Consider the following 16,637-nt stretch of genomic DNA (forward strand, 5'->3'; position numbering starts at 1 on the left):
ACAGCAGTTGACAGTGTCCACACTCTGCCTGTCTTGAAAGAGATGGATGTTCCTCCCTTCCTCCTCTGACAAGCAGAAGAACGCCATAAACTCCCAGGAATGCAGTAAATTTGAAAGAGAAATAACAAACTTCTAGTATTCCACTCTGGTTCAGCATCATTAAGTAATTTTCTGACTTGGTCCTGTTTCCATTTATACTATTTTTAATGGGAAAATAGCACTGCAGAAAGGTCTCCATCAATAATTATAAGTGACAATAGCTATTGGTCCTATGGCTCTGAATACCTGTTGGTGGAGAACATTAAAGGGTGAAGGCCATTGTTGTCAAGGGGCATCTAGTATGCCACTGTGGAAAATTGGATGGTGGCCTATTTTCAGCAGGTGCTCTCTTTACGTTTTTATAAGTATTATCACACCTACACATCCAATGGAAATGAGGTGTCCTTCAAATGGTTGTTTGAATAAAGTAGGGGTGCTCTCTCTCTCTCTCTCTCGATCACCACAGCTTGCATTAGTAATGTTTATAAGTATCAGGTGGTCTGCAGAGTACTTGAGATAAGACTATTCCATTTATGATTTCCAATGATTTCCAAATACTAAATTGATTAACATTGAGTCTTGGAAACAATGATTTTCTTCAGGTCAAGGAGGGGGCTATTCTACTGATAAGCTCCCTAGGTCCGTTGATGCAAAGGTTTTATTTTATGTGTTTTTTAAGCTTTCACATCTGTAGCAGAATAATCTTTTCATTACTATTTGCTACATCTCAACTTCTATTATTTCAGTATGTTTTTTCTAACTAGATGGATGTAATTTCCCTACTAAAACTTGATGTTAGTCATATACAATTTCTATATTGGCTAGGATCCATTATTATTCATCTGTTCCCAAGCTAGCTAAGGTGTTGATTTAATCAATTTGACCATACTACACAAGTGCCTCCAGATTGAAATATCATTCCCCCCTCCCTCATTGGGGAGCTTTCAGTTTCCTGTTCACTTACTAATCAGTTAATAAAAAGCAATTATGTAAGTATCAGTTAAATTTGTAAGTGTTTCAGACAAACTAATTAGACATCATTGTGTTCATATTTGAGTATAAGATTGCATTCAGATGATCACATCTTGGCCTAGTAACAAAAAAACACATAGACAATTTTTTCTTTCCTTCTCACAGGTTGGGAAATAAACCAGGAATTCTCAGGATCAGTTTTACTGCTGAACTGGAAAACTATGACTTCTAAAAAAGTCAAGATATAAAGTCACAGTTTAAAGTTAGTTTCATAACATGGCATATTTAGAAACCATTAACCTGTTGTGCCCAATTTGGATATAGTGAGAAACTATAGTTAACTGAAACTTCCTGGCTTTTCATTTGCTCATGCAACATGAAATAGCTGAATGGGGAGGAACAGGTCTCATTCATATATCCTTTGAGATATGATCATCCAAACAAGACAAGTATCTTGCTATATTTACTTCATACACTATTAGAAACAGTATTTTAACTTAGCATAGAATGGACTTTGTTGGAGCAATCATAATATCCAATCCTTAACTTTAATATGAAAACTCACGAGCTCCTCAATTGTCTCTAAAGCAGTATGTGCAATTTTGGTTCAAGTTTGTTCTGCTATTTTCAATAGGTGATATTCAGTCAGTGCTCCCAGAACTGGTGTGTCAGAAGTGGTTAGCCACTCACTGAAAAAGAGACAATGTGATTTTTGCCAAGTCCACTCCCTAGGTAGCTCCTAATACCACCCTCAACATCAACTTGAGGTTCAGAACATTTTTTGGGGGTGCTGCTACTGCTAGGATGTTGGGAAGTGGAACAAAAATGGCCTCTCATCTTCCTTGAATGGACATATCCTATTGGATCAAAAGTCTTTGTACGTATACAAGGGGAACAAATGGATATTACACAAAGCCCCAATACAAATATGGCAATTTATCAAAGTTCTGCATTACAAAAATGAGTTATGGTAAGACTTAGGTCTGTGTACTTCCTTTGTGAATGTGGGATATTAAAGCTTTCACTTTTAATTTTTAATACGGTGGTACCTCTGGTTAAGAACTTAATTCGTTCTGGAGGTCCATTCTTAACATGAAACTGTTCTTAACCTGAAGCACCACTTTAGCTAATGGGGCCTCCTGCTGCTGCCGCACCACCAGAGCACAATTTTTGTTCTCATCCTGAAGCAAAGTTCTTAACCTGAGGTACTATTCTGGGGTTAGCAGAGTCTGTAACCTGAAGTGTATGTAACCCGAGGTACCACTGTACATAAGTTTTCTGTGATATCCAAAATCAGGAAACTGGCTTCAAACAAGTTCAAACAAACTCGAATCTGAACTCACAGAATCTGAACAAGTGTATTTTAACATGGATCTTTCAATCTCCTCCCCTTGCAAATGGAAAAGGGAGGAATATGTGAGGCCAAGATTTGCTGCAAATTGTTATTATCAATTTTTAAAAACAAACAAACACACAGCTTGATTGGAAAACAGGCCTTTGAAAATAAAAACATTTTAAAGTAACATTGTCTCAAATGAATACGAAGTACGTACAACTAATGGTACCATTTCAGAAAATAGTAGAATCTATAATGTTACGATACATTTCAGTGTCGCACTGAAAGCAAAGAGCTAATGATTTTACATACTAACAGCTGCACCAACAAAATTAAGTCTCAAAAACCTCACGTTAAAAAACCTTTTGCTCATAAAAGCAGAACACCTAATTATTATTATTATTAATTTTATTTCTATACCGCCCTATACCTGAAGGTCTCATGGTGGTTCACATATAGGATCACATACATAAAATCAAAATACAAACAACCGGGAAAAACAACAACCCTAAAAAGAGCCAGCATTTTAAAAAGGGTATAAGATGTAGATCAGGTCAGGCAAAGGCCTGGTTAAAAAGGAACGTTTTTGCCTGCCGCCTAAAGGTGTATAATGAAGGCGCCACGCAAACTTCCCTGGGGAGAGCATTCCACAGACGGGGAACCACTGCAGAAAAGGCCCATTCTCGTGTTGCCACCCTCCTGACCTCTCAAGGAGGAGGCACACGAAGAAGAGCCTCAGAAGATGATCTCAGGGTCCAGGTAGGTTTGTATGGAAAGAAGCGATCCTTGAGGTACTGTGGTCCTGAGCCATTTAAGGCTTTATAGGTCAAAACCAACACTTTGAATTGGGCCCGGAAACTAATTGGTACCAGTTGGACCAGGATCAAATGCACATTAAATAAGTAGACCAACAGAGTCTACTTATTATTTTCAGTCTAAAAATTATGCCATGTTAATCTTTTAAGTTCAGAAAAGAACTTTTAAGTTCAAAATTATTTTCTGTACATGTATTGGCACTTTTCAATAATCCTTAATACAGATTTTACATTTATCCAATATTCACAAGCTAAGAATTTTTAACTCCCACAATATAACCTCTGTGACCAGATTTGACGCCTAAAGACCTTAAACTGACCTTTGAAGCCTAGCTTTATTGTTCTGCCTTGCAAAGAATCGAAGTACTACCAAACTAATAAAGCCTGTTCAATGTATTAGTTGAAAAAAGTACTCAGTGCTTCCCAGGCTCATCTGAAAATCAAATTGGTTGAATTCAAAGCAGTTTTGTAACTACAGATGTCACAGCTCATTTGGATCATAGCAGTGTTGAGGCAAAAGGACAGTGTACCAAGAGAAAAAAAACACCCTGATTTATAATTTATAAATTAAGTTATAATTAAAACTGTCTCAGACAAAAGAACTAGAGACAGTAGGCTGCAATCTGTTGATTCCAGGGGAGACTTGAGAATCTAGAATCAGTTTTGAGAATATGCGCCATGACACCTAAAACAGGCTCTACCCCAACAAACTATTTGTTGGAAAGGACACATTTACTTATTACTAGGGCTGTCAACCAATCAAGAAATTCTATTCTTTTGAATATAGTTTTACAATATGCTACTTTGATTAATCAAATGATTAGATCATTTACTAAACAATAAATTGAGATATCAAATACTACACCCAGATTTCACAATTTTTCATTATTTTAATTAAGCATACTTCTAAGGATCAGCGTGGCAAACCCAGCAGGGAAAAGGTAGTATCATCATGCTAACTGCTAATAATAATCACACACATTTATACCATTCTTTAGTTTCTAGAGTGTTTCAAATACATACATACATATCAGACTATTCAAAAAGACAAGAAAACCCCATGAGGTAGGTTGTTGGTATTGCCCTGCTTTCACAAATGAGGATTAAGACAGAGGGACCATCTTATGAATTCATGACAGAAGAGACATTCAGATGGGAACATGCATTTTAATGCTGTAAGCAAGAGTCAGAACCAGCAGCGGAGCATGCTTTAATAGCGCCCGGGGCGCACATGCGCTGGGGGGACGGGTGCAGGAGGCGGAAGGAGCTCACTGCGCACCAGACCAGCCCTTGCTGCCACTGGAGCAGCACCAGCCCTGAGCCGTTTGTGAGGCTGGAATGATCCCAGCCTCACAAAGCAGCGCAGGGCTGGCTTGGGGAGGGCGGTGTGAGCAGCAGCACCCCTCCCCTGAAAAAATGCACCCAGGTCAATCACTCCAGCAGCCCTCCCGCATGCTATGGCCCTGGTCAGAACCCATTTCCCCTCCCTCATCCCTGAGTATATGCATCCTACATTCATTTTCTCATACAACCATATACCTCATGCTTTTCTAGTTTCCCCACCACTCCACAGACACTGTTCCAGCCTCCTCCTATCTCATTCCCTCAGCCTCCTGGCCTCTGTCTGCTAACTAGCCCTAGCCCACCTCTCTCCATGTCATCTTTCCTCCTGTCTTACACAGCTATAGTTAATCCTTGGGTATCTAATACACATTCTCAGTAGAATACAAATAGCTGAAAGAAACGGAAAGCATGGGGCTGAAGAGGTAGTGGCTGGCAATATCACAAAGCCTTCTCAGGCTGCCTTAAAGTGATTTTACTCAATGTAGTTCCCTGAGGGAAATAGACATTTTGGGAGGGTTTTGAAGGGGCACTTCCACAGCTGAGAAGTCAGATGCCACAAAGACACTCTATTGCATTCCACAACTTTCTGACCAAAACTTTCCCATGAATGCAACAAAGCTGTTAAGAACAGCAAGTAGACAGGCAGACTTGATTATTCAGACATATAGAGAGCATCTTTATAAAAGATAAGAATGGCTTGATTACAAATTTATCTTGTTTCATATTAGCCTGCCAATGAGCATGACCTGGGAATCTCTTTTATATTCCAATATGGAAAATATATGAATTATTCCACCAAATACACTTATAGAAAAGCATACTCAAACTAGCAAAATTCTTAAAACAGAACATAATCTGGCAACTTCATCTGCATCCCAAGCTGTATCCACATAAGCACAGATAGGTAGCCGTGTTGGTCTGCCACAGTCAAAACAAAAAATTTTTTTTCCTTCCAGTAGCACCTTAAAGACCAACTAAGTTAGTTCTTGGTATGAGCTTTCGTGTGTGTATCTGAAGAAGTGTGCATGCACACGAAAGCTCATACCAAGAACTAACTTAGTTGGTCTTTAAGGTGCTACTGGAAGGAAAAATTTTTTTTTGTTTTCACATAAGCACAATTATACTGCCTCTCATGCACTACTTCCAAGTCTCCAATATATTTCCAGATGTATTATGAGAAATGACAAACTACCAATCTGCAGTCTGCAGGAGATGAAGGCTGGGACGGAAAGCGGGAGCAATTCTGGGTAGCTTCTGCTCCACATTCCACCAGGCTGCAGAAACAGGCAATGCCAAACCTCACTAGTAACTGCATGCTGCTTCCACAACTAGTACTGATGGGGATCACCTATCTACAAATCAAGCAACCATCTTTGTGACACAGCTGTCTGTGCCATAATAGCTAAGGCTCAAATGACAGCTGCCCTTGAGTTTCCATACTACAATATAAATGGAGGGTCGCATTATTTTTGTACCAAAACATTACCAAATACAGAATATTCATGGGAGTGTTAGGACAAAGGGAAACCTTGTAATTTTAATCTACAAGAACCATGAAAATAACTGAGCTGTTCCTCACATTTTAAGTTCAGAGCGGTAGTAGGTTTGAGAGAAAAAAACAAACTACATCTTCCATACAACACAATTTATGGAATTCACTGCTGAAATTTGGTGTGGTGGCCACTACCTGAGATGGCTTTAAAAGAGGATTAGATAGTCATGAAGTACAGGAATAAGCAGCAGTTGGCATCATGGTCTCACATGCTTATGAGAAACCCACAAGCAAGATATAAGCGCAACAGCATTCTTCTCACTTGCGTTCCCCAACAATTGGTATTCAGAGGCATGCCATCAACATACGCTAAGCAGTGCATGCAGGTTCAGAGGCGCTATGCTACTGAATAGCAGTTACTGGGTTGTGGGGAGAGGACTATTCCTTTCATGTCCTACTGGTGGGTTTTCCAGAATAATTCACTACATACAGTGGTACCTTGGGTTAAGAACTTAATTCATTCTGGGGGTCTGTTCTTAACCTGAAACTGTTCTTAACCTGAGGTACTACTTTAGCTAATGGGGCCTCCCGCTGCCACCGCGCAATTTCTGTTCTCATCCTGAAGCAAAGTTCTTAACCCGAGGTACTATTTCTGGGTTAGTGGCGTCTGTAACCTGAAGCATCTGTAACCTGAGGTACCACTGTATAGCCACACTGTGATCAGGATGCTAGATTAGAGCAGGGCTCCTCTTACATTCTCTAAAGCTTCCAATTTATAAACATGTAGTGTTTTTAACATACATGAACAAACAAACCTATCCATTTGTTTTTTGGAATCCCCTAAAGAACAAAAAGAGACACATTAAGTGGTCTTCTAAGACAGGCCTTCTTATCAGAGGCAAGTCCAATTTTACAGCTAGCTACTCAGCTAGGGAGTGTTCTGATATCTAGCTTGTGAGAACCACTGCTCAAGACACCCTACAGCACGTAAGATATGAACATACAAGGAAAACTACATGATATATACAATTCAATTCACTATAGTACAATTCAGTACAATTCAATATATACATTCTTAAGTTCCATTCAACAGTGTTTACTTGCAAATAAGATGGCATAGGATTGGATCCTTTATTTGCAAGACTGGGTAACACACAATTGTATATAAGTGTATATAAGAACTCCGCTGGACTGGGCCAAAGGCCTGTCCTCAGTGGCCAACCAAATGCCTATGGGAAGCTCACAAGGAGAATTTGAATACAACAGCAGCCTCCCCACCTGTGATTTCCAGTATTCAAATGCATACTGCCTGCAACACTGGAGAATAAACATAACCCTCACTGGTACAAGTCCCAAGACACTATGTGCTACTTCACATGGGTTTACTCTGAAATAAGGTTCAAATCTTAAGATGGTATAGAATTGGATTCAAGTTTATTTAACTAGGTAAGTATGGAATACAGGAATTAGCTACTCCAGTTCCAGCACTCACTCTAGATGAAACCATTCCTTGGTTCCATTCAAATATGGAGGTGGTACTCCCTCCTCTCACCCCTAAAAACACAACACAAGGAGGACATAAAATGCCACTGAGACAGAAAGTGAGAAATGCAAGTGAGGAACATGATTCTGGAACAGGAATCTGTCTAAGATATGGTCACAAAATGTATCCTATGGAGATCACTTAGTCCTGTGTAATCAGATACGTATGACAGGCTGGGCTAAGCACTCTATCTAAACCATTACGCATACTGTTGTTGCAAAGACATGCATATTTGAGTGTTAGTTAACCATATTCCATTACTGCCTGAGGCACACCATTAATGGATTCACTAGAATTGGGTCCTGAGCCTTGTACACACTCTTATTTCTAAGTAAATTCAATTAGTCCCTATTTGAAATAAGAATGCTTGGTCCGATACTTCAAAATAAACAATTTAATTATGGTAAACACTTCACTTTCGCAAAAATGTAAGATTTACCAGAGACAAATCTTTAAGTACATACCTTGATTCTCCACTACTGTTCCTTGCACTTTCTTCATCACTGTGCCCATTCATTGTAAATATTCACCAAAATAAAAATATAAATAAAGTTCTTCCAGTTTGGAAGCTGGATATGAAATGTCCACTTAAGAGAGTTGTCTTCCTCGCTCTTCAGATATTTCACATGTAACTTCAGCGGTTATTTGTTTTTCCCAAGTTACCCTAAAAAATGAATACACAAATAATAAAGATGTGAAATGTTTACAAATCTGTAATCTATTTGAGGATACTGCAGTAAACTAGCTGGATATGTGCAATTCATCAGATTCTTGAATTATTTGTTACATTTATACCCCTGCATTCCCATCCCCCATCCATTTTCGAATTACACCAAACCCATGAGATAGTGACTGGCCCAATGTTGCTTTGTGGCTGAGTAGGGGATTTGAACCTGAGTCTCTCCAGTCCTAGTTTGACAGTGAACACTCATAATGGATTCTCTCAGTGATCTTTACCCTGTAAGTTCATACAGCAGAGTCAGTATTATTCTTCAGAGGCTAAGTAACTTAAACACTGGAAAACCCAATTTGATCCTTTTTGAAGCATTTTGACACTGATCTAATTAGCAGTGCCATTAGTGGCAGTGCCAAGGGAAAGCAAGGGAGCAGTGCTGGTGCAGGCTGGAACTTTTTTCTTCTGAAAGTAAAGCTGCAATCCTAAACCAACTCACTAGAGCATGTCCTATTATAACAATTCATCTGACTTCTGAGTAAACATAGATAGGACTGTGTTGTAAGCAACATGCATACATGAACCATTTTATAAATTTGCAGCACCAGTAAAATGCAGTTTGTTCACTCCCGTTAAGATTAAAATCTCCTGTCTGCTTACTTGAGAACTGAAACTGCAAAACATAGGTAAGACTGATTTATAACAAAACTGTTTTCCTGACCCACAGCAAATGTACAAATCACAGATCCCAACTATGATTTCTATGGCATTGCCCCTTTCAAAATCCTATACTAAGGCCAGCTCTGTTAAGTAGCTGGAATTACTTTTGTGCTGCTAATTCTTACTGCCACCAGCACAAGAGTAATTTCTAGCTACTTAGAAAGTGAGCGTCCTTTGGACACCATACAAGCTAACAGGGAATATCACAGCAGCAAATATCATCCACTTGGTCTCAATCAACCCAGTTATATATATATTTATTTAAGGGAATCCAAGCAAAAGGCGGGGCCACTGATCAGAGCAGCAGGAAGGCACCGCACCGAGTCCCTGATAGCCAGCCTGTCAGCCAATGAGCAGCGGGCCTCGTGGATTTAGTGGGTGCCAAAACAAATGGGCTTTCTCCCCTCCCTCCGGTTCCCCCCTTATCGCGGCGGGTGTCTCCTGCTGCTCCTCGCGGGGCGCCTTTCCCACTATTACTGCCGCCGCCGCTTCTTTTTTAGGCCGGCCGCGGTCCTCCCGCCTTTCCCCTCCTCGCCCCGCTTGCGAAAGCCTCGCTGCGTCCTGCATAACCGCCTCTCCTCGGCCGCCTGGTAAACAAAGGGAGATGGCGGGGGAAGCCGGAGGAGGGGGAAAAAGACAACCAGCAGCAGCACCGCGGTCGGCTCCTGCGAGCCTCTATATGGGGGTGGAGGGCGGGGGCTGAGAGCGAGAAAGCGAAGGCGGCCGGACAAACGGACCGGCCTGAGGCGCAGCGGCTGAACAAAAGCGGCGTTTCTCCCCCTCAGCTCACCCGCTTTCCACACAGAACCGAGCAAAACCGCCTGGGCCGGGCCCTTTCCTTCCTTCCTTCCTCCCTCAAGCCGGAGCCTCGGCTCCCAACTCCCTTCTAGCTGGCTGGCTCCCTCCCTCTCCGCCCTTCCATTGCCCCACCGCGGCCTACACAAGGCGCCCAAGCCGGGTATGGCGTGCCTCTCTCCGATCCCCACAGCCTGCCCTCCTCCTTCGCTCTCCGTCGGGCCGCACTTACCGCCAGGCCTGCCTGGGCCTCTCCTGAGGAGCCAGCGAGGGGGAGAGCGCTGCAGCCGGGCCTCGAGGAAGGAAGGAAGGAAGGAGCGCTCCGGGGCCTGCCGGGATCTCTTCCCTCTCTCCTCTTCCCTCTGCCGCTTCTCTGGCCCTCCCTCTTGGCCTACCCGAAAAAAAAAGAGGAGGACGGGAGGGAGGGAGAAGCAGCGCGAGCCCCCTCAGAAACAGAGAGAAGCGGTTTAATAGGGAAGAGCGCGGCGGGAGGGAAGAGAACGGGTTAAAAAAAACCACCCCGAGGTGAGCGGGCGCGCGACGCCGTTGCTTTAAGTCCTCCCGGCCGCCGCCGCCATCACGCTGCCGCAGCCGCTCCGTACAGCGTCCTCCTCCTCCTCTTTCCTTCACCCCCCTCCCCTCCCCTCGTCCGATGGAAACCCCGGGCGTGATGTCAGCCCTGGGACAGAGCGGGAAGGGGAGGGAGGAGTCACGGGCGGCGCGGCTCGCGCAGGACGACGGCGGCGACGTCGGCGGCCGCGAGGAGGCAGGAGGAGGGAGGGAGGAGGAGAAGAGGAGGGCCGCGCCAGGCCTGCCGGGAGGGAAGAAAGTGGGGAGCCTGTGGCGCGCGTGGAGTGGTCACGAGGGGTCTGTGGGAATTGCGGCTCGTGGGGTGAGGGAGGGCGCCGTCAGTGGCTCCGCTTTATAAACCCACTTCGCTTTTGCTGCCCGCGTGTGTAAATCCTCTTCTCCATAGGAGCCGACTCCTAGGGGCCGAGGGGGTCTTCACCCCACCAATCAAATTTTTTAAGGGGGTGAGCCCCTCCATCCCCACTTGATGGGCATTGCCATTCACATAGTGTGTGTGCAGCGCGTCATGTGATGGATTATGTGGGGCGGGGCTTACCTGGGAGCCCCCCCTCCCGTTTTTTTATATTCAAGTTGGCACCGCTGCTTTTCTCTGCTCCCCAAAACTTACGATCTCTCAAATTCACTGTACCTCGATGAGGGGTTATGCAAACCTTGTTACGATGTTGGAGGCAAAGCTCTGTGGGGAACAGAAGCAGAACTTGTTGCTGTCTCTCTCGCCCCTTCCCTTTCTCTTTTTTTTTGTTTTTGTTTGGGTTTCTACATTCATCCTTCCAGCAGGCAGAAATTCAGTAGGTGGGGAGGATTTCATTTCAGGATTGTTGGAATGTTTGCTGTTACAGTTTGAACTTGGCTTCCATTTGATCATTGTAATAGATTGCTTTAAAATCATTTTTGCACTTTTAAGTCCCCCAATTCTCCCCCCCCCCCCACAACCTGCCTTTTCTTTGCCTGACCTGCCCCATATTTTGCCCAACCAAAAGTAGCAACCCTACTTGCAGTATTTACCACCGACTTCTCAGCTGCTTGAGAACTCAGTAGTTGTGTCCTACTGCCTTGTAGTAGTTTCAGGCTGCAATTCTGAAGTCAGTGGCTGTTTTCTTCTGGAGTAAGCTTGCTTAGGGACAGACTTTCGCGCTTGGTTGGTGAAAGTCACCCCATTCATATGCCTTTAAAGTGTATGTGCTTTATAACTTCGAAAAAATGTAGTTGCTTGTGGAAAGCTATATTGCCCCCCCTCTAGTTGGAAGGCTATGTGCACTGGTTTAAGGCGAGAAAACTGCTCAAGCTGTGTATTCCTCAAAGTAGCTGAGTAATAGGAGCATTATGTAAGACTGTGAACTGTGGATGAGTTCACGGAAGCTGTGATTAATACTGGGACATAAGTGGGAAATCCAAAATTTGGTTGGGAATATAGCCTTCTAGTGCCAGGTTTGTAAAACAGCTCAGTTCACAGCCACACTTCACATCTGGCAAATGCTTGTGGTAGGAAAGGCTGATTTCAAGTGAGATTTCAGAATCAGAATTCAAACTTAATTTCCTGCTCTTAATTATCAACTTGTGTTCCCCCACCCCCTTCTGAGACAAATTTTCCGTAAAGCACATTAACAGTTTTTATCTCTCAGATCAAAACTGGGCTACGAAAGAGAACTCCACACCAGCAAAACATGTATTCTGTCCAGCTTCTTCCGTGTTTCTTCCTACCTTACGTTTTATGGCCATTGTCATCTCTAAAAGCACAGCTGTCATGAATATAGCTATGCTTCCAGCACATCTCCTCACATTTGAAAGATGAAGCAAATACATGGGTCACCCCTCATCCAGTAGAGATCAGTTGCTCTCTACAGCACATCCAGTCTTAAGGCATCTGTATGCTACCAACTGTGTTTTAACTAAGATCAATTTGGTTTCTTGCAGTGAAATCTGAGAACTATAGGTTGTTCTTTTTTAAAGTTTTGGTTAGAATTCAGTTTTGTAGATAGTAAAATTGTGTTCAAGGCTGCTAGATTCCTGTCTGCTTCCCACATTTCAAAGACTCTAGCTCCAAAATTCATTGGAAAGAATCTATGGCTGTTAAGTTTGTTTGTAGCATAGGTCTTAAGGCAGGAGTGGGTAACCTATGGCTCTCCAAATGTTGTTTGACTCCCATCAGCCCCAGCTAACATAGCCAATGGCCAGGGCTGAAGGAAGTTGTAGTCCAGCAGTAGACTGTCCATCCCGGTCTTATCCCTGCAAATCACAGTAGATTTCTAAGAGAATACAGGGTGTTTGTTGAAGGAAATAACTCAATTCTTCCAGGTACAAACTACAAAGTTTTCAGATATTCAAGAAGACGTTTCTCAATAAGGCATTCTTTCCTTGTTTATACTTAGGTTATGCAGTATATTTGCAGCCAACAGTATTTATATTATTCATGATGCCCCTTTAAATACTTAGGCATAAATCCAACGGAGACATGCTTAATCCCACTGATTTCAGCAGGCTTAACCATGCCTAACTTTGTTGGGTTTAGTCCTTAACTCTTGAATTTAAAACAGGTTTATACTCAGTTTAATCAATCAGTTATGGAGATAGAAAGCCAGCAGGAGTAGGTAACTTCCTGTGTAATGTACAGGGCATCACATGTATGGTTATCTGCTGGCAGGGAACAAATTGTTGGTGTGTCCCTAAGACAATGAGCTCCTGGCTCTTTGTTCCTTTGAGGCTAGGGTAGCTAACCTGGAGAAGCTAAGAGAGGTATGTATATGAGATCTTCAAGGTTATGGCACAATATAATCTGTTGTGATGGAGAATGGAGCCTTGGGGAAAGGAAGGCATCATACTGAGAAAGAGAGAAATAGTTGCTTAAAGGGGGTCCATTTGATGATGAACAGCGATGAGGTGGAGCTGTAAAAGGCATGCTTACTGCAAGGTGACTTGCCTGCAAGGTGTGAAGGATATGGATATTGAATGCCATCTAGAAAATGCAGAAGAGAAATCCGTGCCTTTGGTGCACGTTGATCCCAGTGCTGTTGAGAAAAGTAGTGCTGCAGTCCTAGAAGAAGAAAACTTAACTAAGATTTTTAAATTCAGGATCTCCAAAGAAGCATTTCAGGGATAAAAATATCCAAATCCAGGGCTACTTTCAGTGGATGGATAACAGGGTAGTGTTGTGGGGAAAGGGTTTATATAGCATAGGTACTGGGGAAATTTTGGTTGAAGCAAAACTGGTAGAATGATCTACAGTTAAACCACTGCGGAACTGGAAAACTGCCACTTGATATCAGAAAGCTTGCAGATCAGCTTTTAAATTCTTTTCTATTTGAAAGCCATCAGGAGCTTAGACTCATCGGGTTCAGGATAATGGTGTAAGTCTTCCAGGTCATATAATTAACGATAGGGCAGAATATGCAAGAAGTCATGACATGACATACCGTAGATGAAAAAGGGGAGGAATGCTGTCTATGGGAAGAACTGTAGCAGCAACATACCTGCTATGCTTTGCTTTGTTCTGAGGGAGGTAGATTTGATACAAGAATTGTATTGTCATGCCTTTGCCAAAGCTATGAGAATAATCTTGAAATGGTTCTTTATTTTCAGTTACTGGCAAAGTGCACATTTGAATTCTTAGAAAGATCACATCCTTTTGATGCAGTAAATGCTTTGGAACACTTAATCATAGGATTCAGTCCAGGGTTGCATCCCAAGAGGTGCCCAAGATCTGATGTGAGATGTATGTGTTGTCAGACTGATTGGAAACAGTAACCACAGTGCTAACAAATATGTAAGTGGAAGGCCTAGCCACATTTAATTTCAAAGTGGGGGGGGGGATGCGTTAATTGGTTAAAGGAGGGTGTCAAGAGGGCCAATTCTCTTTAGGATGCATGGAAGTTATTTAAAACCACAATAACAGAAGCTTGGCTAGCATGTATGCTACTGATTGAAAAGCTGCAAACAAATCCAAGAGCTTGTCATATGGTTTACAAGTAGAGTCAGGGAAGCTGTAATAGTTGAGAAGGCTTCCGTGGAGCCTGGAGGGTCTTGTTCAAGCAAGGAGAATGAAAAGAAGCAGTAATACTGGGGGAAAGAATTGCAGGTGACAGTAAGTGGGAGAGGAAAGAAAGTAAGAAATAAATGGCAAAAAAGATAAACAATAAACACTGCATTAAATATATCAGAAGTAGGAAACAGCTAGGTATTGGACTGTATGTGTCAACAGTTTGGGGGCAACAGTTTTGCTAATGCCTAGCCATGTATCCTAGAACTCTGCTTACAATTGAACCTGTACTTGGAGTTGATGCTAAGATCGTGTGGTGATTTTATCAATAAAGCTTTCATGATTTCCTGACCTGAGAATCGTGAATCCTTCATCCATGGGTGAAAGCATTAAGTTACATAGATTCCTAACAACAACAACACCACCTTGAAAGGGACATGAAGCAACTGAATGCTGACATGTATAAATGTTGCTGTTTTCATTGACAATAAGGCATATTATCATGGTATAAAGGTAAAGGCACCCCGATGGTTAGGTCCAGTTGCGGACAACTCTGGGGTTGCGGCGCTCATCTCGCTTTACTAGCTGAGGGAGCCAGCATACAGCTTCCGGGTCATGTGGCCAGCATGACTAAGCCACTTCTGGCGAACCAGAGCAGTGCATGGAAACACCGTTTACCTTCCCGCCGCAGCGGTACCTATTTATCTACTTGCACTTTGACGTGCTTTTAAACTGCTAGGTTGGCAGGAGCTGGGACCGAGCAACAGGAGCTCACCCTGTCGCGGGGATTTGAACTGCCGACCTTCTGATCGGCAAGCCCTAGGCTCTGTGGTTTAGACCACAGCGCCACCCACAGCGCCACATGGTATATGTTGCACTAAATCCCAGGAAAAAAGCAGCAGCACTATAACAGAAAGCTAAGAAGACATGGCATATTGTGAGAGAGGCACATAAAAAGCATTTAAAGTCTTCTTGCTTTCGTTGAACAGTCCATAATGAAGAATAAAGAATTTGTATATGGTGAACATGCACAAAGTACATTGCTTTGTTGTCTGAAATCTACCAAGGTAATTTTGAAGACACAGCAACTGTGTGGAAAGCAATCCATTAAAAGAGGTGCACATCAGAGTTGTCTGAAGGTGGAACAACTGGCAGTAAAAAAAATTACTTTGTGTTGTTAGGGCGGGGAGCAGAGCTGCTATTTAATCTGAATGCCTCTACTTATGCTCTACTGCATTTGTTAATAAGAGAAATATTACAAAGTTACTATAAGTTCCAGTGCTATCTCATCCAAAGAAAATGACCCAATAGCTGCTGGCTGAGAGCAGCAGGGCTTAATCGAACGATGCAACTGGTGCTGCAGCAAAGAGACCTGGATCAGGCCTGTTGTTGCCATGCGTCACAGCAGGGTCAGCTCAGGATCTAGCAGATTCTAAATGTTAAAATAACCCCACAGGCATTCCTTTTGGGAATGGTACAGATGGAAGTACCCAGGTATCAGAAAAAATTATTTATGTATGCCGCTACAGCAGCTCAGATCTTGTTAGCCCCAAAATGGTGGGTGAGTGAGGTCCCCAATAAGGAGGATTGGCAAACAAAAATGATAGAATATGTAGAGTTAGCAGGTCTAATAAATAAGAGAGCAAGAAGATCAAGTATATAAAGAGGAGTGGAAAATTTTTGGAGTATTTGGAAAATAACTAAACAAATGATTAAGGTAAATTCAGCAGTATAATATATAATGAATAATAGAGGGAGAAAATGAACTAAATGGAAGGGGAAGAAGGGAAGTCATTACAATGGTACCTCAGGTTACAGACGCTTCAGGTTACAGACGCTTCAGGTTACAGGCTCCGCTAACCCAGAAATAGTACCTTGGGTTAAGAACTTTGCTTCAGGATGAGAACAGAAATCGTGTGGTGGCGGCAGCGGGAGGCCCCATTAGCTAAATTGGTACCTCAGGTTAAGAACAGTTTCAGGTTAAAAACAGACCTCCAGAACGAATTAAGTTCTTAACCTGAGGTACCACTGTATAAAGAAATATATTAACAGTGGAGATGTATATTTGAATGTCAATGTGATTTTGGAAATTGTAATAATTAAAATTATATTTTAAAAAAAGAAAGAAATGAAAGAGGATCTAGCAGATTCTGTGACAACCCAGCCCTGAAACAATGTTCTTTGCGGTGTAATTTGAAAGACCCTTTCTAAATGATAAAGAAGCAGCTTTGAATCTTAAGAAAAACCGCTTGTGGGCATCTGAATTCACTTCTAAGTGTTCAGTTTTTTAGATTTGAGCTACTCATCCAGTTTGCAATATCAGAAAAAGCTGCGACACATGCTT

At 42.5% G+C, this 16,637-nt stretch overlaps 1 protein-coding gene across 2 annotated transcripts in view; it reads right to left on the reverse strand.

The window, feature by feature from the left end:
- CHD1 (chromodomain helicase DNA binding protein 1) overlaps positions 1 to 14,640 on the reverse strand; it is a 48,015-nt gene extending 33,375 nt beyond the window's left edge. For both annotated transcript variants that reach the window (XM_083576462.1, XM_083576461.1), the window contains exons 1-2: positions 9,962 to 14,640; positions 8,006 to 8,205 (exon numbers count right to left, since the gene is read on the reverse strand). In XM_083576462.1, the coding sequence (XP_083432588.1) occupies positions 8,006 to 8,058 (53 nt within the window). In that variant the 5' untranslated portion in view covers positions 8,059 to 8,205; positions 9,962 to 14,640. The remainder of the gene's footprint in view (positions 1 to 8,005; positions 8,206 to 9,961) is intronic.
- Between the last annotated feature and the right edge of the window lie 1,997 nt (positions 14,641 to 16,637).

This window comes from Podarcis filfolensis (assembly GCF_964270895.1).
Source record: "Podarcis filfolensis genome assembly, chromosome: 11".
In the NCBI taxonomy this organism is placed as follows: domain Eukaryota; kingdom Metazoa; phylum Chordata; class Lepidosauria; order Squamata; family Lacertidae; genus Podarcis; species Podarcis filfolensis.